Genomic DNA, 21,385 nt, shown 5'->3' with positions numbered 1-21,385 from the left:
ATGTGTGTAGGGGTATGTGTGCGTGCATCTGTGTGTATGTATCTGTGTTCATGCGTATGTTTGTGTATGTGTGTAGGGTTGTATGTGTGTGTGTGTATCTGTGTTCATGCGTATGTCTGTGTATGTGTGTGGGGGTGTGTATGCATGTGTCTGTGTGTATCTGTGCACATGTGTGTCTGTGTGCATGTGTGTGTATCTCTGTGTGTGGGCGTGTGTCTTTTTTGCATGTGTGGAGGGTCCTGAGTGCTGCTTTCCCTTGGTGAAGCTGAATGGTTACGAGCTGCCTGCCTGTATGAGCCTTAGGTCTTTTCTCCTTTTTCTTTCTCCCCCTTTAGCAGGTAGGGAATTCCTTTTTCCCTCTGCCTACCCTGCCTGCCTCTGTGAGGCCTGCCCAGCTTTGTGTGGCAGAAGGGAAAGGCTTCTGGCCTTGGGGATCAGGAGAGACCCTGGGCTCTCACACTAGCTGGGTTACCTTGGGCCAAGATGTTGAACTTCTGGGACTCGGTTTCCTCATGTGTGTAAAGGGGGGGTAGCAGCATCTGTGCCCAGGGATGCGGCGGGTACTTGGTCAGCTTCTGGGTGCTCTGGGCACAGCAGGGTCAGCCTCCACCCCACTGGTGTGTGCTACTGGATGCTTTCAGTGTGAGTGAAGCTGAGGCCAGGCTGCAGGGACCCCCCACGGCCCTACCCTGCAGTTCTGACTTCCAGGAGGAAACAAAAAGTGGTTCTCATTGATTACCACCCTTGTTTCTCTGTTCCAGCTGCAGTGAACAACAGCTCTGACACGGAGAGTATCCCTTCCCCACGGACGGATGCCAAAGAGAGCGGCCAGAATGGGCCAAAGCCGGCGCCAGCCCAGGGCAGCGAGGCTGGGGCGGCAGCAGAGCCCCCCTCCAAGACGGAGGAGGCCGCCCCCAGCACCCCAGCCCCCACGGATGCCTCTGCTCCCCCCACAGTGCCCGTCGACCCTCCGGCCCCCGCCACGCCCGGCCCCACGGCAGCCCCAGCCACCCAGGCAGCTGCAGCCCCTGAGGAGGCCGGCCAGGAGCCCAGCGAGGAGGAGAAGCCCTCTGAGGAGCTGGTGGTGGATGTTGTGAAGACGGAGGAGGAGGAGGAGGCAGCGGCGGCTGAAATGCCAGGGGGTGACACCATCAAGAAAGAGATCAAGAAGGAGGTGGAGGAGGAGGGCACCGAAAAGGCCAAGGGCGCAGAGAAGAGAGAGGAGGCGGGTGGCGGTGGAGGGGCTGGCGCCACCGGGACAGCACCTGGGCCAGAGGGGCCGCTGAAGGTCGAGAAGAAGGAGGGGGGCAAGGCAGCCAAGGGCACGGGGACCAACCCAGACAGTGACTCCAGCGCCACGTGCAGCGCCGACGAGGTGGATGAGCAGGAAGCTGTGGACAAGACCAGGTGAGCGGCTGTGGGGTCTGGGGGTCTGGAGTCCTGCTCTGTGCCTGCCCTGGCTGCTCCTGACCCTCACCCCAGGGGCAGCCACCCGAGCTCCTGCCATCTCTGCCAGCCCCAGGGGAGAGAATCCTCCATTCTCACTCCCTGAGCTGGGTAGCTTGGAGCATGGGAGAGGTTCTGGACCTGGAGTCAGGAAGACCTGGGTTCAAATCTGATCTCAGACATTTCCTAGCTGTGTGACCCTGGGGAAGTCACTTGACCTTTCTCAGCCTCAGTTTCCTCATCTGCAAAATTGGGATCATGACCCTCTGGGTTGTAAGGATCAGATGGGGTAACATTTATAAAAAGGTGCTTAGCCTGGTGCCTGGCACACAGGAGGCGCTTAATAGATGTGTATTCCCTTCCTTTCTTCTTCCCCTCGGTTTCCTCATCTGTGGAGTAGTGGGGCTGAACCCAGTGGCCTTGCAGGCTCTAATCTGTGATCCCGGGACTCAGCGTTTTCTCCTTCCTTGGCTGCATGTCACTCAATCCTTGGTTCTTTTGGTTCAATGGAAAGAGCACAGGACTTTGGGTCCCAAGAGGCCAGGGTCCTAGCCGCCTCTCTGGTCCCTAACTCCTCGCCTTTGTGAGCCTAGGTGGGTAGGCACTCTGGTGAATGTTTAACAACCATCTCTCCAGATAGTTAAAAAAAAAAAAGGCGAAATTCTCTCCCTAAAGCACTTTGCAGTTTAATCAGCAGGATTAACATTTTGTCCATTGCTTTCTTAGGTCTAGACAATCAACAGAACAGTAAGTCAGGCCCTTAATTGTAGCACTTGCCAGTTTTCGAGGTCGTGGTGTCACACACGGTTTCTCTGGTGGCAGTGGTGAGTGGGTTTGAGCCATCTCCAGCACCCCCTGAGCCATCGGCCTCCCACGTTCTGGTTCCATTTCCATGGCTCGTCCTCCTCCAGCCTCCATCACAGAGGACGTCCAGGGAACGGAGAGGTCCATCTGGGCTTCTCTCCTTCACTGAGGCTTGAGCAGAAAGCTGGCCAGGATCAGAGCCCAACAGAATCGGAATAGTTTGTTTTCCAGATTGTTTTTTTCTCCCTAAAAATGGAGGACAGGAACCCAAAAAAGTATCCCACTTACAAAACTGGAATTCCCCAAATGTGTCAGCCTGCCCATGTAAGGTAGAGACTGGGGAAAGAATTCTTCTTGGGATTTTCTTTAACTATTGAGATCCCCTCCTTAAGATAACCAGAGGCCAATATAGTGGGACCCAGAACTTGAAAGGGAGCTTCCCCTTTACAGATGAGGAGCCAAGTGACTTGAGCAGGGTCACCTCTGTAATAGGCAGCAGTCCCAGGATTTGAACCCCAACCCCTCTACCTCCAAATGGAGTTCTCTTCCTAGCCTTGGAGTCAGTGCATCATAGATTTATAGTCAGAAAGGACTTTTGAGGACACCGAGTGAGACGACTGAGGTCAAGAGAGGTCTGAGTGGCTTGCCCAGAGTCACACAGCTAGTAGATGTCTGAGACAGAATTTGAATTCAAGTCCTCAGGTATTCAGTAAGGATTTCTTAAGCCCCTATGGTGTATGCCTTATTCTGTGCTGAGGGCTTTACAAAAACCTCATTGGAGAGGCAGGCTGCATCTTAGGGCTCTCAAAGGCTTTAGTTTCTTCACCTTTAAAATAAGGGGTTTGGACTGGGTCCCTTCAGGTTCTGAATCAGTCAGTAAATGTTTATTAAGTGCCTTCTAGGTGCCAGCTAAGCCCTAGGGATACAGAGCCCCTGCCCTCAAGAAGCTTGCGTTCTTATAGGCAAGACAGCGTGCAAACAGCTGTATACAAAGCCAAGTGTACTCAGGGTCAATAGGAAATAATCAGCAGAGAGAAGGAGCAGGGCTTGGGCGGGTTGGGAGAGGCTTCCTGTAGAAGGAGGCATCCTAGTTGGGACTTGAAGGAAGCAGGGAGGTCAGTAGATGGGGTTGAGGAAGGAGAGTGTTCCAGCCACAGGTGATAGCCAGGGATGGGGGAAGGTGTGAGAAAGCTGGAGTGGTAGGAGGGGCTGGGCCAGGAATGCCAGGGGCAGTATTTTGTGTTTGATCCTGGAGGGCTTGGGGGGTCGCTGGAGTTTACCGAGTGAGTCGGGGCCATTGCAGTGGCCCAGGCTTGTGGTGATGAGGGTCTGGGGCCGAATTGGAGAAATGGTGCAGAGGGACGATTGCCAGGCCCTGGCAGTGGGCTGCCTCCTGGGTGGGAGCCTGAGGGCCCGGGAGGAGGGCGGAGGGGAGCCTGAGCCTTACACCCCATCTGCTACTCCCAGGTGCTGTGGGAGGACCTCTGGCATGTCCTGGCTGTGGGACCCTGGGCAAGTCACCTCATCTGTCTGAGCCGCAGTCTCTTCCTCTGTGAAATGGGGGTGGGTTACTAACACCCGCCTCCAAGAGTTGTGAGGTTCAAATGAGGAATTTTAAAGCACTTTGTGAACCTTGTAGAGCACTGTTCTCAGCCATTGTCACTGTTACTGTTATTTTTAACATCCTACAAGGGGCAGAAAGAGGACAGATCCCTGCCTATTATCCATAGCTTGTGGGTGTCAAAGCTGGGGCCCACAGCCAAGTTCCCGCGTCTTTCCCTGCCCTGTGCTCCAAAAGCAAGCTTAGTTTACAACCACTCAGTGCAGAGCTAACCTTTCCAGTGCTTAGAGCAGTCTGCGTCATCAGCTCTGGCTCTGGCTCTGGCCCTTGTCTCATCTGGTCCATGGGCCCCGGGGATAAGGAAGAAGATGAGGGCCCCTGGGGCTGTGGGCTGCCAGGGAGGCCAGGTCGGCCCCTTCTCTTCCAGGTCTTGGCCTTCACGAGAAGGGAAGGTCGGCCCGCCCTGTCCTCCTGCTCCTCCTCCTCCCAGGGCGCATCAGCCTTCCTGGCCCCCTTGATCCAGATTGAAGCGGACAGGCCAGGCAGGGCGGTCCAGCACAACAGGGCTCAAAGCGCCAGTCAATTAAAGAAGGAGAGCATTCTGCGGTCCCTGAGGCAGAGGAGCCTGCCTCCCTCCATCATTCCTGTGTAATGGGGTCAGAGGGAGGCCCTCTCCATCCCCACCCCACCCTCTCTCACGCTGCCTGGAGAAGCGTCATGGAAACACATTTTTCTGTCTCCAGCAGAGAGAGCTGAGATCATGGGGCAGCAGTGATAAGCTAATCCCCTTGCCCTGTCACAGGGCACAGTGCCCGTGGGTGCGGGCATTTGGATCTTGCCTGCTAGGTCCTGCCTGGGCCAACCTGGCAACAAGGCTTGGAGGGCTGATTTTTTTTAACCCTATGGAGAGTGGGACAGGGCCTTAGAGGTCCCTCTAGTCTGGCTGGCTGGCCAGTCCCAGGGAGCAAAGATAAAGGATTTATGGGGAGGGGAGGACACTGTCCGCAGTCCCCTAGGGATGGGAGGCAATGGAGAAGCACAAAACAGACCTTGGATTTGAATCCAGGCCCTGTTCTGAAGCTTACTGCCTGTGTGGCCATGGCAAGTCAGTTGACCTCCCTTCTCCATTTGCTTATCTCAGGTCTCTTCCATCCCCAGATTTGTGGTCCCATCAGTCACCCCTGAATACCCAGTGCTCAGCATTGTTTCTCTGTTGTCCATTCCCTTTTGAGATAACTGATTGTCAGGAATTTTCTTTCTTACATCAAGGCTCAGTCTGAGTAACTTCCACCCGCTTCTCCTAGTTCTGCCTAAAAAGCAAGGCCGAGTCAGCCCGACAGTTCCTCAGATATTTGCCGTCAGCTGTCATGTCCCCAAGAGTATTGTTTTATTTATTAGGATATTTCTTCCATAAATGGTATCTTGCTGGGCACCTTCCCTTCCTGTGGGCTCCCTCTCCCCAGACTCCTGCAGTCTCTTGTGACCTTACCCAAGTGTATCCAGATTTCCCACCAGACTGGGTCTCCAGCCAACATTTGTCCAGCTCACTCCACATACTCTCAAATCCTGGCCACGTAATATGGGAGAAGGACTTGGCCTGGGAGATGGGAGATCTGGGTTTCTAGCCTTGGCTGCCACCGAGAAGGGCTTTTTTGGTCACTGGGCAGATCCATTCCTTGTACAGGCCTTCCTTTGTCCCGCATGTTCTGCGTAGAGTGGGGTGCAGCCGGAGGATGGGGTGGTTCTAGAGTCAGGGAGCCATGGCTCAAATCCAGGCTCAGCTAGTTATTCTCTCTTTGACTTGGAACAAGCCATAGTCCCTCTCTGGGCCTCTGTAAAATGAGGCCCTTCCCTCTCTAGACCTCTGATTCTCTGATTCTGAGTTGCATGCTCTGAAAGGTGCCTTCCAGCCCCAGTGCTCTGTTTTCCCTGCTGGCCACGAGCCTGGCAGCCTTCTCTCCCTCCCTCCCCCTGCCCCAGGCTCTGTCTTGCCCATTCTCCATCCCATCCAAGGCTTCTGGCTGATTGTCCCTGGCTCAGGCTAGGCGCCATCGGCCGTGGGGGGTGAGATGCGTCAGAACTGTCCTAGAAACCTTTCCCTTTGGCTTAGCTGGTCTCCTGGGAAAGCCGGGGCACCCTGACATTGACCCTGTGGATCCTAGCCATGCGGAGGCTGGCCTGCCCCACCTCCAAGCCTAAGCCTCAAACCCCCACTTAGACTGTGTGTGTCCGCATTTCCTGCCCTCCCCCAAGTCCAGCATTGGCAGCTCCAGCACTGATTGATATCTTCTGCCCTCCACCTCACCCCACCCCCCGCCCCCTACACACATACCCCCTGGAGTGATGATGGGTCACACAGACGTTTTGGGCAGAAAAGAAGCCATGTTTTTTCTTTCTGGCTCTTCTAAGCATTCTCCCAGCCCACTCTGGGAGAAAACCCCTCTGGCGGTTTTTCTTTGGCAGAGACCCGAGCTGTCTCCTTCCCTTTCTAAAGAATGTCCCCAGTTGTGAGAAAATCCTCTTGACCTTTTCAGGAAAGGCTTCTTCAGGGTTGTATTGTGGCTTTGCTGGGTCAGGACACCCCAATTTGGGGTTCCCCGAGCTGAGGGCTCAGAGCACAGACCTACGCTGAGGAAGCCATCCACCACCAAGAGAAGCTAGTGTAGGCTCAGAGGAGGAGGAGACATCAGAGAGCTTTGAGGGGGAGCCTGAAGCTGAGATATGAGCATGGCCAGATTCACACAGACGTGCACAGCCCTTGAGAGTGTGAGCCCACCTGCACTGTACCCCTGAGAGGCGTCCTAGGTGGAGCCTCTGGGCTCCTGCCGTTGTGCCAGCCCTCTGGTTTTACCGTTGAAGAGACTGAGACCCAGAAAGTTTAAGGGACCTGTCCAGGGTCATAAGATTGTGTGTGTCTGTGTGTGTTCCTAGACATCCAGTCCTTTTGAGTTCCCTTCACGGTTGTCAGTCGTCCAGTCTCAGTCGGAAGACACCTCGATGGCTGTCTGCTAAGAACTAGCAAAGCACTTTACACGTATTTCATTTAATCCTCATAAAAGCCCTGGCAGTGGGTAGGTGCTGTAACATCCCCGTTTTACAGATAAGGAAACTGAGGCAGACAGAGGGGATCACACAGTGAGGATGTGGCTGAGGCTGCATTTGAATTCAGGTCTTCCTGACCCCAGGCCCAGCCCTCTACTGCCACCTATCTTATCCCAGCATCTGTCTCTGAAAAAGAATCTGTGGTCCTGTTCTACTTTGCCAGACCAGGTGATAGCACCCCGTTAGTGGCAGTGACCAGCCTAGAACCAGCTCCTCTGGATTCTGTTCTCCAGCTTTGTCCATTTCACTGAGCAGCTGCTTAACCTGAAAGTGCCTCCCATGGTGACGCTGGCGATCCGTTCTTCATGTGCTTGATGCAGGCGGGGGTGTCACTCATCCCTAAAAGCAGGACCATGTCCAGAGCCCTCAGAGGCTCCTGAGGAGAGGTCACAGTGGCCAGGGAAGCAGTGTGGCCTGCACGTGGATTCAGGCTCGCATTTAACTGAGGAGCTAGTGGGCAGTGGAACGGCCTGCCTGCCTGGAGCCCCCCGGGGAGGCCCATGGAGCAGTCCTTGCCCGCCTCCGTCAGTGCACCGCGAGCACACTCACACACTCTCACGATCATGGGCCCTGACTCTGAGCCTGGCCCCCGGCCCCTGGCCTTGCCTTGCTGAGGCAGGCTCAGGCAGCTCCTTTGCTCTCCCCAGGATGAGTGGGAAGGAGAGAGAGAGAGAGCTATGTGGGCCGCCCTCCTGCCCTTCCCTGGGCTGCGGGCTGGCCCTCTCAGTGGCTAGCCGGGCCAGGCCTGTAGATCATCCCAGCTTGAGCCTGTCGGAGTTGGAAACAGATAGCTGCCTTCCAGAAGAGAAAGAAAAAAAGTTCTCCTCCCAGAAACCAGGCAGGAGGTACCAGGGAAAGGAGTTCAGGCCAAGGGCACAGTAACCGTAAACACAAAGAGGAAGAGTTTTCTGAGACTTTCATCAGAAGTCTAGCTTCCCGAGATCTGCAGGGTGGAGTGGGACTCTTCCCCCTGCCTCCTCCCAGCCCTCAGAGGCTTCCTTCCTGGGGGCTGCAGGACTCTGCACTCTTGGTAAAAGCTGTAGGTAGAGCTTTGCAGAGATGCCCCCCAGAGGAACCCGGGAATCTCCGGGTCAAACCCTGGCTCAGTCTTTCTGTTTCTTCATCTACAGAATGCCATAAATGGGACTCAGTCACCCAGAGTCTGATGCTGATATCCCTTCTGGCTCTAAACACGAGTCTGAACTATGATTCTTCTTATTTTCCCCTTTCTCCAGCCCACCCCAACCTCTGTCACTGCTTCTATTCAATCCAGTTCACCAAGCATCTGTCTTTAACAAAAACCAAGCAAAAACAACTATAGACATTCTTTTTCTTAATTGCCTCCCTTCCCCAGTTATACCCTCTGTTATAATGCCAACTCCTTAAGAGCTGGAACTGTCTTTTCTATCTGTATCCACAGCCCTAAGCATGGCACTCTGTACATAGTAAGTGCTTAATAAATGCACTTTTTTGGGGTCTTTTTTTGGAGGGGGGAAGACAGGACAATTGGGGTTAAGTGACTTGCCCAAGGTCACACAACTAGTAAATGTTAAGTGCCTGAGGCCAGGGCCAGTGCTCTATTCACTGTGCCACCTACCTACCCCAATAAATTCTTTTTTACTGACTAGGTAAACCCTTTCCAGCACACCTCAGGTCTGACTTCTAGGCCAGGTGCCCCCATGCTGCAAAGAAGGGAGTGAGGCAGGGGCCTGTTCTTCTGGGAGGGGCTTTCAGTCTTTGTATTCTTTCTGTCTACATTGTCTTCATCGTCTCTTTTGCTTTCTCGGTTCTGCAGACTTCTGCTCTGCATCCGTCCATACAAGTCTTTCCGTGCTTCTCTGTGGCATCATCTTCTCTGTGTGTGTACTGCCACCTGTGCTGTCCCGCATTGAGTCACTAGGATTTAAGTGGGGGAGCTGGGCCAAGCTCTGGCTTACAGTGTTAGAAGCGGGGAGCTAGCCCTCCCCCAAGGGGTTTGTGTTTGGTTGGATTTCTCTGCTGTTGTCTGACAAGCACAGGTCAGCCTGGAATGGACAGGGGGTCCTTTGCCGCTAGTCAGGCGCTTCTTCTCCCCTGGCCTCGGTTCTCTCATCTCAGCTGCTGCTCCTTTTTGTGCCCCTGGCACACAGGACACACTTACTAAATGCTCATCACCCGTCTGTGCAGTAAAGCCCAGGTGACCTTCTCAGGCCCCTCCCTACCCTGCCCGTGACATTAAAGTGGCTCTGAGAAGCAGTGTATACTGTAAGCATGTTTTGTGATAAACCTGCGGTGAATTTTTTTTAATGCTGTGTGCTCCCCTCCCCCTGCAGGGCTCTGATCCTCTCTGGAGGCTGATTTCCCTGGGTGTCAGCAGGCTGGTCGGAGGGGCCGTGGGGACCCACTGATGGCTGGTTGTCTGGGCTGGTGCTTGAGGCTGTCAATAGTCATGCTTGGCTTTGTGGGGCATGAAGGGGATCCTGACACTGGAGGGCACTGTTGCTTGCCCCCAAAGGCCACAGTCTGCTTCAGTGGGCAGAGGCTTACCCTCCCCTCTTTGCCCCATCTGGGCCAAGAGCCTCCATAAAGTACCAGGAATGTACAATAACAGGCATTCCTCAGATATTTCCTGGTCGGTTGGTTGAATGCAAGATATGCCACTGGCATCAGGCCCCGTGCCCCAAGCCTGTCCAGGGACTCTTTGAAGGTAAAATGTTCAGAGAGTGTTGGGGAGCAGAACGAGCCAGCTGTGTGCCCACCAGAAAACCTTGGGTTGTTTTTTGGCTTCTCGGCCCCCTCCCACCCCACAGTCTTCCCTGCACATGCTGGGGGCCAGCACCTTCAGCCTCCTGGTGCTTCCTTCATCCCCTGACTTAGCCCCGTGCCTAGAATGCCGTCCCCTCTCTCCTGGCTTCCCTCAGGATGTGCATCAGATCCCACCTTCAGCAAGAAGCCTTCCCTCGGGGTTTGGCCTCTCTTTGGTGCTGTCTGTGTTTGACTCCCCAGGGAGCTGCATTGTTGACCCCTTTGAGATGGGCTGGAGGGCAGGGTGGGCGTCGGTGAAGGGCCTGCAATGCCCCGCTGAAGAGTCTGTTGATGCTGGAGGGGAGGGAATAGCTCGGGGTGTGCAGAATGAGAAGGTTTAACATAGTACTCATGTGATCTTCACAGCCCCTCTGGGGGTTGGCACTACATGACCCCTTCGATTCCTTTATTGCTCCAAATCTCTGTTGTCTGTCCCCATTTTACAGATGAGAACACTGTGGCTCAGAGAGATAAGTGACCCATCCAAAGCCACAGAGGGGGTCTTAGATCTCTCCAGCAGCCAGACTTGAACCAAGGTTCCTTTCAGCCCTAAAAGCTTTTCTGCTGTGGTCCTGGTTCCAAATCTTCATGCTGCTTTGCCTGTAACATCAACCCTAGTGGACAGTGCAGTGTGAAAGGCTTACATGTCAAGCCCTTCTCTGGCCAGCAGCCCTGTGAGGTGTGGGGGGTTCAGGTGCTGAACCCTAAGAGGGCATGATCACCCCCAGCCTGCCAGGAAGCTTGGGCCCAGCCTGGCTCCTCTGGGTTCCCTGGGTCAGCAGACTTCCCAGCCCACCACTCTGCCTCCATGTGTGATGAGGCGACCCCCGTGGTAGGACACAGCTCTGCGAGCGGTCGTCTGAGCCCCCTGCCATCCATTTGTCCATCTAGAGCCAGCAGGGCGTGGGTCAGTTCTGATAACTCTCTCTCCCCACAGGCTCCTGTCCCCTCGACCCAGCCTCTTAAACACCGCCTCCGATGCCAGGGCCAACCCTTCGCCTCAGAAACCCTTGGACCTGAAACAGCTGAAGCAGAGAGCGGCCGCTATCCCCCCCATTGTAAGTGTCTCTGAGCCTTCAGGAAGCCCCCGGTTCTTGGGGCTTCTGTGAGGCCATGTCTGCTCTCCTGCTGAGCAAGGAAAGAGCCTCCCGTCCCTTTCCTGGGCCTAGTTTCCTGTTCTTTTAGAAAATAAATAAGGCTGCAGTGCTCCCTCTGAGCATGGCCCGCACAGCTTGGCTGTGGGTGGAGAAATAAAGGCCTACAGTGAGACTTGGCTTCTGGCCCTCGTCCCTGAGTTTCCTGGAGAAATCCCCATGGAAATGAGGCCAGAGAACAGATCTTTGGAGGTGGCTGATGTGCTGGCTGGGTGGAGGTGGGAGGAGAGAAAGCTTGGTCTCTCCAGCCGAATGTGCCTCCAGGATCCTCCACAGTGAGGCCCCTCCTCATCCCCAGATAGCACCTCCTTCAGCCTGCCATTGCTGGGTCCCTTGGTGACCCTGCTATGAAGGAGGATCGGGTGTCTGCATTCTTTTTTCTCTTGGGGGCTGGCATTGCCACAGGGGTCCCTGCCAGCTTGTTGTGGGTGGAGCCCGCTCCATTGCACCCAGGTCTGTGTGACAGGTCAGCTTTGGGGTCCCCAACACCCCATTACCAATCATAGAATATTTATCGAGTACCTGCTGTGTGCTGAGTGCATCTCTCCCTTGGACTGCAGACTCCTTCTTTGTATTCCTTAGTGGGCAGCTCTGGCCACTTGCACAGAGTCCAACTGGAAGTCAGCAAGGTGTGCCTTGTTAAGAAGCCATCAGGGGCCAGGCACCTGCCAGACCTGGGGGTGCAGAGGTAGAAAGGAAGTCGCCCCTACCCTTCAGGAAATTGGAGTCTGTCCGCCCTGCCAGGTCCTTGTCCTGGCATCATCCCGCCCTTGCTTGCATGCCACCAGTGACCAGGAGCTCACTCTGATACGCTGATGCAGCCGGTTCCATGGTAGGAGAGTCCTGATTGTTAGAAAGCCCCTCCTTGCACGGGCTTCAGCTTTGCTTCTCTAGCTTTTCCAAGATGGCACTCCATAACCGTGTCTCCGTGGACCAGTAAGGAGAAGGTGAAACTGCCAGAATTTTCCTTCTTGTTGGGGAAATGCACATGGAAATTGGAGGCACACCCTCTGTAAATTGGGGGTGGCCTCACTGCTTTCAGGCCGCAGTGAGGAAGCTCACCATGCCTCCGCTCTCTCCCAGCAGGTCACCAAAGTTCACGACCCTCCGCGGGAGGAAGCGACCCCAGGAAAGCCGGCCCCGCCTTCTCAGCACCTTCTCCAGCCAGAGGGTGAGCCCCCCCAGCCCAGCAGCAGCCCCCGGGGCCAGAGCAGGAGCCCAGCCGTGGAGAAGGATGGTGAGCCTTGAACTGTACATCTTCCCAGAGAGGGAACGGGGAGCATTGCCAGGCTCCTTCCCCATATCCTTGTTTCCAAATATGCTGGTATTTCTCTTTTTCTTTGGCCGCCTTTCCTCAATTCAGTTCAACAAGGATTTATTGAGTTTCTATGTGCTAGACCCTGGAGACAAGAAGAAAAAATGGATCTCTGCCCTCACTGAGCTTACTCTCCCCTGGGGGGAAGGGGCACAAGGTTCATGCAGAGTAATGGTGGTGGGAATGGAATCCTTAACAGCTGGGGGCAAAGTCCAGGAAAAGGACAGAGGGAGGGCTGCGGGGATCGGGTTGTCTTTATTCCATATGTCCATCTGTATGTGTTTTCTCCTCTGATTGAGTGTGAGAATTGCTTGACCCATAGTAGGTGCTTCTTAATGATTGACCAGTGAGATAGGGCAGAGGGCAGAATCAAAGCAGGTCCCATCTTGGGTCTTAGGCTCAGGTCAGCCTATGGGGCTCTGAGGAAGCCCTCTTAAGATTCAGGAGCTCCCACATAGAATTGGGGCAGTTGGGTGGTACAGTGGATAGAACCCTGGTCCTGGAGTCAGGAGGACCCGAGTTCAAATCCAGCCTCAGACATAAGCTACGTGACCCTAGGCCAGTCACTTCACCCTGTTTGCCTCTGTTTCCTCATCTGTAAAAATGAGCTGGAGAAGGAAATGGCAAACCACTCCAGTGTCTGTGCCAGGAAAAGCCCAGATGGGATCACACACGTTCTTAAGTGATTGAACAGCAATGCCAGATCGAGCCCATGATGGCTCTCCAAGCCCAGGATGGTTGCTGCTAGATCAGTGACCTTGCTCCAGGAGCGATTGGGGAGTTCACTGCCCCTTGGCGTCAGCAGCCCAGCTTCAGGGCAGGTGGTGTGATTCTCAGCTTACCTACAGAAACTGTAAAATTGGCTAGGGCAGGTTTTATTATCACATGTGACCAATGCTTTAATCCCAAGAGTCTGACACCACTTATCATGGCCTCCAGGAAATCAGGCCAGTGAACTTTCCCCTCCCCTATCACTCCTGGGGAAATCTCTCGACCTTTGTCTCTGAGCCTCCATCCTCCAGCTCAGCAGAGGCCCCATCCTCTCCTGGCCCAGTTCCCTACAGAGGTCGTTGGGTTTGCCGTCTGCCATCCCTACTGCCCCCAAGGAAGCCCAGATAGAGCTGATTCCTGCGCTGCCCACTCGCACAGGGGGGACAAGGGAGCAGCAGAGACCCCTGGATGGGCTGCCGGGCCCTGTGGAACAAGTTGTCACCTGCTGTCTCCTGCCACCTCTGAAACCAGGCTGGATTGACTAGCTCGTTCTGGGCCTAGCTTCTCCCAGAGGAATGGAATGTCGATGTGAAGGTGTAGCCGGGTTCTGTGCTGTTCCCTGGGGGCCCTGAGCTCCTGTTCCTGGGATGGCCTCGGGAGGTGGCTCCTGCAGCAAGCTTCCCACTGTCTGTCCACTCCTCTGACCAGAAGACCCATCCCTCATGGCCACATTGCCCATTTTCTGCAGTCTGCTGCTGGCCCTTCGCTGACCAAGGATGGTGGCAGTATTCAGGATGTAGCCCTGGGAAAGGGTTTAGCCTTCTGGATGCTGGCCTGAAGACAAAAAAGACTGTTTGCCAGTGGGGCGGGGCCAAGCTGGCATTGCCCAAAGGGGACTGGTCAGTGCCAGATACCTGCTCTCTAATCTCACCTGCCTGCCTTGGCTCTGAGGGTCTGGAATCCAGGAGGAGTCTTCTCTGGCTGGACAAAGTCCTCAGCCTGGAGTGCACTTGACCCCTCGGGGAGGCATTGGGGAGGGCCCCCCCCACTGTCAGCGGCCACATCCCCATCTCAGACTTTCTCGCTCAGCGGTCTTCCTTCCGAGGATCTGTTGGTCCGGTGGCCTTTCTGTGGCCTGCCCCACAGCTCCCTTGTGCTGAGGGCACCACCCCTAGAGACGTATCCTCCAGAGAGCACTGCCCTACCATTGCCATGGCACACCCACAGACGGCGGTAAAGCTTTCTCCAGGCTGAGTCAAAGGTTGGGGGGAGTGACCCCTCCCTGGAGTGGATCACTGCCTCGTTTTAGCAGATTATCCTCCCTTCCCCCAATCTGCTGCCCCACTTCATTTGTTGGGTCAGTCAGTCCGTAAAGCGTATTAAATATGCCAGGTGCTGCTCAGCACAGGATTTGCAAAGGCCAGCGTTAGACAGCCCCTGCCCTCCTGGAGCTCTGTAGGGGACCCATGGCAGAGCAGCTGCCTTGGGCCGGGGGCTTCTCCTTGAGAGAGGGGCAGGTGGGTCTTAGCCAGTGGCCTGAGGCAGCATGGTACCAGGGGCAGGGAGCCGTAAGCCCTGGGTTTCAGTCCTTTTTTTTTTTTTTTTAAAGCAATTGGGGTTAAGTAACTTGCTCAAGGTTAAAAGGCCAGGTGTTTCTGGGTGGGTGCTAAGTGTCTGAGCCTAGGATTCGATCCCAGGTTATCCCGACTCTGGGGCTGGTGCTCTTACTTGCTGTGCTACCTGGCCACCCCCTTTGACTTTGCCCCCTCCAGGTATCTGGCTGTGCCCTCAGTTTTCCCATCTGCTTAAAAGGGTAGCTTTCACTAAAATCCTATGGTTAAGTGGAAAGGGCGTTAGATGTGGGGTCAGGGACCTTGATTCTTATCTAGTCTCTGCTTCTTAACTCTCCCGACTCTGGGCAAAGAGCGTCCCCTCTCTGGGCCTCATCTCCTCACCTGGTAAAGGAGGGGGTTGTGCTTGATGGCCGTTAGGGCCTCTCACTCAGTGTCTGTGATCCTAGGACTTGGCTTTGAATCTCGCTCCACTGTGTGATCCCAGGCAGCTTTCTTTGTGTCTCGTGGCCTGTGCAGTGAGGGCTTGGGCAAGAGACTCTGAGGTCTCTTCCAGCTTGCCATGACCTCTCTGGGCACTGGCTTCTTCCTGGTTGTCCCACATGGCCCCTAAAGCCCTGTCCCTCTCTGAAGCTGTGTCCTGTCCTTTGAGCTTCTCCTTAGAGCTGGGTCAGAGGGCCAAGGCCGGTGCCCGAGGCAAGGTGGGACCTAGCGACAGTGCTTTTCAGAGAGGAGGTTAGCATAGGCCCTGGGTCTACACCAGGGATCCTTGAACTTGAGTGTTTGGGGAGAAAGTACACTACACATCCTAGGGGGTCTGCACAATTTTTTATATGCTAAAAGAGAGGGCCTTTTTTGCTCCAAAAAGTGGGTAACTGCTGATCTCTTAGAGCCCAGTGACTGCCTGGGTGGGGGGATGCATTCTCAAGGTAGGAAAACTGGTCTCTGGTCATGTTCTCGAAGCTGCAGGAAGGACCACAGCTACTGGCCAATTAAGGGACATGTTGCTGGAGCTAGAGCCAGGCATGCCCTTCTTCTGGGCCTCGGTTTCCCCATTTGTAAAAGGAGAGGATTAGTTCTCAGGAGGATGTGCCCCAGTGGGAACTTTAGAGTTAGGGGTGAGGGAGCAGGTCCTTACAGGGGACAGTGCAGTTTTTTTTTTTAAGAAGCATTTTCCCCAGTTCACAAAGTTTATTTTCTTTCCTTCTTACCTCTCCCAACCACTGAAAAGAAAACCTTATAACCAGCATGCAGAATCAGACACACAAATCCCCACGCGGGTTGTCTGTCACTCTGTGGCCAGAGTCCATCCCCAGAGAGCTTGCCTCAGCACGGGGTGGTCAGTGTGTTCGGGGCATCCAGAGTGAAATTGTTCCCTCTGTCCCAGGGGAATCCTGATAGTGTCTGGGCTGCCCTGCGGCCTCTGGCAGCTGTCTCGGCTCCTTGGACTGCCTGCCTGAGATGTGATTGAGGATCGCATCCTAGAGACGCAGGAATTTTCTCTCAGCCAGGCTGTTCGTCAGCTCTGCTCCAGGGAGAGTCGGCATGTGGGACGAGGCATGCTTTGACTCAGTCCGGCCCAACCAGGATGGGATCAGCAAAACCTGAGTTTGTGTCTGCTTTATGATTTGCTGAACTCTTTTCCTACAACAGCCCTGGAAGATGTATGAGTGGTCACATCTCCATTTTACAGATGGGAAAACTAAGGCATTCACAGGTGAAGTCATTGGGTCACACAGCACATGCCTGAGACAGCTGGACTTGTGGTCAGACCCCGGCTCTGCAACTGACTGACTGTGCGGCCCACAAGTCGCTTTTTCTCTGTGATCTCAGCCGTAAAGGGATTTTGAACCAGAGAGATGCCCTCTAATGCCCCCCCCCCCCCATAGCTTTACATCTGTGATTTCTGTGTTCAAGGCTCTAAGGGCCCTTAGTCATCATCTGGCCCACCTCCCTCATTTATGGGTGAGGGTACAGGACTTAAGGGTGGAACTAGGGCTGGAGGGAAGAGAGGAAGGAAAGAAAGAAAGGAGGGAGGGAGAGAGAAACGAAGGAAGGAAGGCGGCGAGAAGGAAGGAAAAGTTTGGTTCTGTTTGTCATTCCATTACAGAATGAGTCAGCCAGCATGTATTAACCTCTTCCTGCATACCAAGCACTGTGCCAAGCACTGGACAGACACAGAAAGGTGTGCCAAAGCCTATGCCCTTGTGGAGCTGGCATGGGGAGGTGGCGTGTGAGTGAAGGAGATGTTGAGCCAAGGTCCTGGACCTCTCTAGGGATCCACTGTTTTCTGGTCTGTAAAATGACTTGGCTAGGTGATTTCCAAAGCTGTCTTTGGCTTTGACGTTGGGTTCTCTCCGTGGGCTGGTTATACCTACTCTGTGCCAGAGTTGAGGTGTGGTCCACTGGCGGTGCAGGGTGCTAGGCATACAAAAATCATAAGAGGACCAGTGGGAGCAAATGCACCCACCATGAGTGGAGATCACACCTGGAGTCCACCTGCTCTCTGGGCACTGCCCTTTAAAGAGAGTGCTGTTGGCAGCCAGGGCAGAGAAAGCCTTGAGCCTGTGGTAGCTGAGGACCCTACTGAAGGCCTGGAGGAGAGAAGGGTCAGGGGGCAGGTGGAGTAGCCTTCGAGGACAGAGCCAGGAGCAGTGCAAGGAAACTGCCAGAGGCAGGCTGAGGCTGGACATTGAGGGGACGCCTCCTGATGATGAGAGCTGCCCCACAGTGGGCAGACCGAAAGACCCCTTGTCCCAAATGTCACTGTGGGGATTCTCATTTCCATCGTAGGCTGGCCTAGATGCCTGCTGAGATCCTTCCAGCTCTGAAATTCTGGGGGAGTCTGGTTCTGAAGGCCTGGGTTCATATCCCAGCTGTGCCTTTTCCTGCCTGCATGACCTAGGGGAAGTCCCTGTTTCCTCATCAGTAAAGTGAAGCCATTGACCTCAGTGCTCTCGGCCATCCCGGCTCCGACGGCCTGTCCGGGGTTTGGTTCCCAGCAGCCGCCCTGAGGGACGCATCAGGAGGGGGCCCAGTCTTCCTTGCTGACGTCAGCCCTTGCTTCTCTGGGCAGGCCTGCCTGGCTTGTCATTCATGAATCCCTCCAGAGCCTTTTGAAGCTAGGTCTGTTTCCTGCTGGGACCCGGCCTGTGAACGATCGGCTCCGTGGGCTTATCACCCACAGTGACTGCACTCAGGAGCCCTGGCCTGACTTCCACACATCAGCCTGAGGCTCCCAGGGCTCCCTTTGAAAGCTGTGTGGCCCCTGGTTTCCACCACCTCCACCCCATTACAGCGTCCTCTGCTGCTCACTCTCCATGATGTGGAACTGGTCTGCGAGGCCTGATACCACCCCCAGAATGCTTGGTGTCCCTTCAGCCTCAAAGTGAGGACCCTGATTCTTCACGAGCCCTTTCCTGATACCCCAGCTGCCGGTGCAGCCTCCCGCACTGGTTACCTGGCAGACCTGTGTGCCCCATGCCCCCTCCCCACCACTGATGTAGGAGCCCTTTGAGGACAGGGCGCCCCGGAATCTAGCACTGGCTGATACATAGTATGTGCCTAATTACCTTCAGCTCATAGGCGGATGGATCCCACATCCTGCCTTTATTTAGGCCTAGGCTTCACGTTCTTCCTGGGAGGGCTTCACAGGCACTGAATGTACAGTTGCAGGGGGTCCCCAAGTCCATCTGGTGCACCCCATATGGGGACAAGGACCTTCCCTGTGGAATTTTCAACATCATCCTCCCTCCTTCTCTCCCTCCCTCCCTTCCTCTCCTTTCTCTCCCTCCCTTCCTCTCCTTTCTCTCCCTTCCCCCTCCCTCCCCCTTCCTTTCCCCTCCTTCCTCATGCATGTTCCTGTATGTTGGGCCATGATAACCCATCCCCATGTGTGATCTCACAGCGACACTGTATTGGGTATATTCTGTATGGCACCTGCTGTGGGCATCGGCCCTCTTTCGGTGCCTCAGTCCCTGGGCAGGCACACCTCCTTTGCCCCACTCGGGTTGTGGTGCAGGGGCTGGGCTGGGACTCTGGACTTGGAGTCCAGGGAGCCCTGATTCCAAATCCTGTCTCCCCCACTAAGCTTGGCCTTCAGCTGCCCTTATCTCTGAGCCTTGGTTTTCTTATCTGTAAAATGGGTCTAATAGTAACAGTGGCACCTGCCTTCCGGGGGTTGTGATTGTGGGCTGGGCTCTAGCTAGCTCTAAGTCTGCGGTCTGATGTGTAAGTCAGGCTGAGTCAGGAGGGCCTGGGTTCACATTCTGCCCCTGACACTGAGGCCTCAGTCCTCCTCTGTAAAAGGCACTGACCTCCCAGGATTGTGAGGCCCAAACAAGGTCAGCTTTGCTGAGCCCCCCGCAGCCCCTCAGCAGGGATGTCTTTGGGGAGCCTTTGCAGACAGCACAGCATTAGAATGTCCTCAGCTGTGTGTGGCAGCACCAGCCATATTCAGGACAGGGCCTGGGACAGAGGAGGAAGAGGGGTCATCAGGGGCTGGGCTGGGGTCCAAGAAGGCTCCTTATGGGCAGTGAGACTTGAGCTGGTCCATGAAGGATGGCTCAGACTGCCCCCCCCATCCAAGGCAGGGTGCCCACTTCCAAGGCACTGATGGTGACTGGGGGCACAGCTGGGTGATGCTGGAGGTGGGGGGTGGGGCTGTGATCAGGAGGAGGATGGCACTTTTCTCAAGCTCGGCCGGGGGAGGACCTAGACGGGACGGCTGTGGTTTCCTGAGGGCGGGGGCTGTGGGCTGATGCTTGGGGAGCCCCAGAGAGCGGAGGGCCTGACGGGACCGTTTTGTTTCTTCCTGTAGAGAAGCCGGTGTATTTTTCCTCCTTCTCAGAGGGTCAGAAGCTGAGCGGGGATCCTGCTCCATGCTGGGCCCCAGCCCTGCCTTTCCCGGTGCCTTCTCGAGAAGTGATCAAGAACTCCCCGCAGCTGGAGCCCCCCGCCTTCCCGTATAACCCACCAGGTAAGTAAGCCTGGTCCTGGGTGGGGCGGGGGGCCTCTGTGCCAGGCATCTGAATCCCCTCTGGGGCCTACACAGTCTTCTTGCACTGGGGGGTGGAGCTGCCCTAGCCACCTTCAGCTGTCACCCAGGAGGGCTCAGGGCTCTTCTGCCTGGCCCCAGGAGGCAGGCCCTGCAGAGACGAGGGCTCCCAGTCACAGACAGACTCGGGCTGCCCTGGAATGAGGGGCATCTGAGCACCCGGGTAGCATGGCCTGCCTCAGGGTGGGGCAGAGGGCACAGATTTGCAGTCCTGGATACTGAAGACAACCCCTTGGCCAGAGCCAGGCTGGGCTCAGCGACTTTGGGGACCATCCAGGTTAGAGGTGCCAGGCTTCTCCCCAGCCTGGCCCAGCCTCAGAGCAGAGTGCAGGGGACAGAGCATCCTTCACTGCCCCCAGCACTGATGAGAATCATGGATCTAAACCTATCCCGGGGGCCATGTTAGATTGCTAGGCCTGTGCTCAGGAAAGGCCAGGTTCAAATTTGGCCTCAGACACTCACTTGCTGCGTGACTCTGGCCACGTCACTGTTTACCTCAGTTTCCTCACCTGTAAAAGGAAGAGGGCAGGCACAGTGGGCACTTAAGCTTCTTCCCTCCTGCTCTACATCGTGTGGTTCTCTGAACACACACAGCTCATTTCCTGCCACATTGCTGGACCTCAGTTTTCCCATCTGTAAAATGGAGCATTCATTCAGTGCTTGCTGTGTACTAGGTGCCAGAGGCACAGAGGCCGAGGCCCAAGCCAGCAGACCATTCCTGCCCTCCCAGAGCTTTTACTCCACTGGGCAGTGATCTCTGAAGGCCCTTTCCAGCCCTGTGGCCTCTGGGAAGTGGGTGTCCACCCAGGCTTTGCTTGCAGGTCTCTGATGAGGGTGGACCCACTCCCACCCAAGGCACCTTCTCCTTGAGGTGTTCACCGGCCACGGCCTCTGGGCACAAGAAGAATGGCTGACCTCCCACCTAGACCGTCCTAGCCCCAGGGGATGCCCCCGCCTGGGATCCCTCAGTGTGGGGGGGCTGGCAGAGGTGGCCGGCCATGCCAGGGAATTACTGCACCACCCCTGAGCAGTCCGGGAGGGCTTTGTGGAAGGAGGGCCCTCTGCTAGGGGAGCCTGCCTCTGGCACTCTGGAGGAGCCAGGGCAAAGGTCCCCTGCATTGCATCAGTGCCTGACCCAGCAAGCACGCAGGAGTGGGTGGGGGAAGGTTCAAGGCTGGCGTTTCCCCTTTGGCCCACAAGTCAAGACAACAAATGGTTGTTAAGCAATTACTGTGTGTAGAGCGTAAGTGCCAAGGCCTGAGGGAGCTGGACAGGTGTGGGCGGGGAGAGGAGTGCGGTGAAGGTCTAGTGTGGGCGCCTCCTGCAGAGGGAGGCTCCAGCAAGAGCCGGCTAACAGGGGGTACAAGGATGGTCCCCAGAGCACCGGAGAGTTTGCCCCACAACGTCACCTGGCATGGGACCCTGTCTGCTGTCTGTGCTGCTGCTGTCGGATGCAGTGCCCAGGACGTAGCAGGCATCGGGCCAGTCAGCAGCATGCCTTCCGGGCGTGGGTCGTCATCCTCTGGTACATTCCATGTGCATGCATCTCTTTCTCATGTCCAGGTCACCCCATCTCTCTCAACCTGCATGACAGTGCCAGGTCCAGCCTGCAAAGAGTGCCCAGCATCTCCAACCCGCCCCCGCTCATCTCTTCTACCAAGCACCCTGTTGTCCTGGAGAGGCCTGTGAGCTCTCAGGTGAGGCTGCGAGGGGACACCAGGCACCCCAGGCAGCCACAGGCAGGGGGCAGGCGAGCAGCCAGCCATGGGGCCTGTTCCCCCCATCCTTCTCCTTCCCTCTCTCTCTCCTCTCCCCTCTCCCCCCCCCCCCCTCTCTTTCTCCCCCTCCCCCCCCCCCCCCCCCCCCCCCCCCCCCCCCCCC

At 55.7% G+C, this 21,385-nt stretch overlaps 1 protein-coding gene across 7 annotated transcripts in view; it reads left to right on the top strand.

The window, feature by feature from the left end:
* NCOR2 (nuclear receptor corepressor 2) overlaps positions 1-21,385 on the top strand; it is a 109,455-nt gene that overhangs the window by 46,071 nt on the left and 41,999 nt on the right. For 6 of the 7 annotated variants that reach the window (XM_069081564.1, XM_069081567.1, XM_069081565.1 and 3 more), the window contains 5 exons: positions 762-1,407; positions 10,635-10,755; positions 11,935-12,088; positions 19,268-19,426; positions 21,068-21,201. In XM_069081564.1, the coding sequence (XP_068937665.1) occupies positions 762-1,407; positions 10,635-10,755; positions 11,935-12,088; positions 19,268-19,426; positions 21,068-21,201 (1,214 nt within the window). The remainder of the gene's footprint in view (positions 1-761; positions 1,408-10,634; positions 10,756-11,934; positions 12,089-19,267; positions 19,427-21,067; positions 21,202-21,385) is intronic. The other variant, XM_069081563.1, reaches the window with a different exon arrangement.

This window comes from Petaurus breviceps, unplaced genomic scaffold (assembly GCF_028583685.1).
Source record: "Petaurus breviceps papuanus isolate PSGF00001 unplaced genomic scaffold, PetGlider_PUasm1.0 99, whole genome shotgun sequence".
NCBI lineage: Eukaryota > Metazoa > Chordata > Mammalia > Diprotodontia > Petauridae > Petaurus > Petaurus breviceps.
Note: the sequence above shows the minus strand (reverse complement) of the source record. Positions and strands in the feature narration are given on the sequence as shown.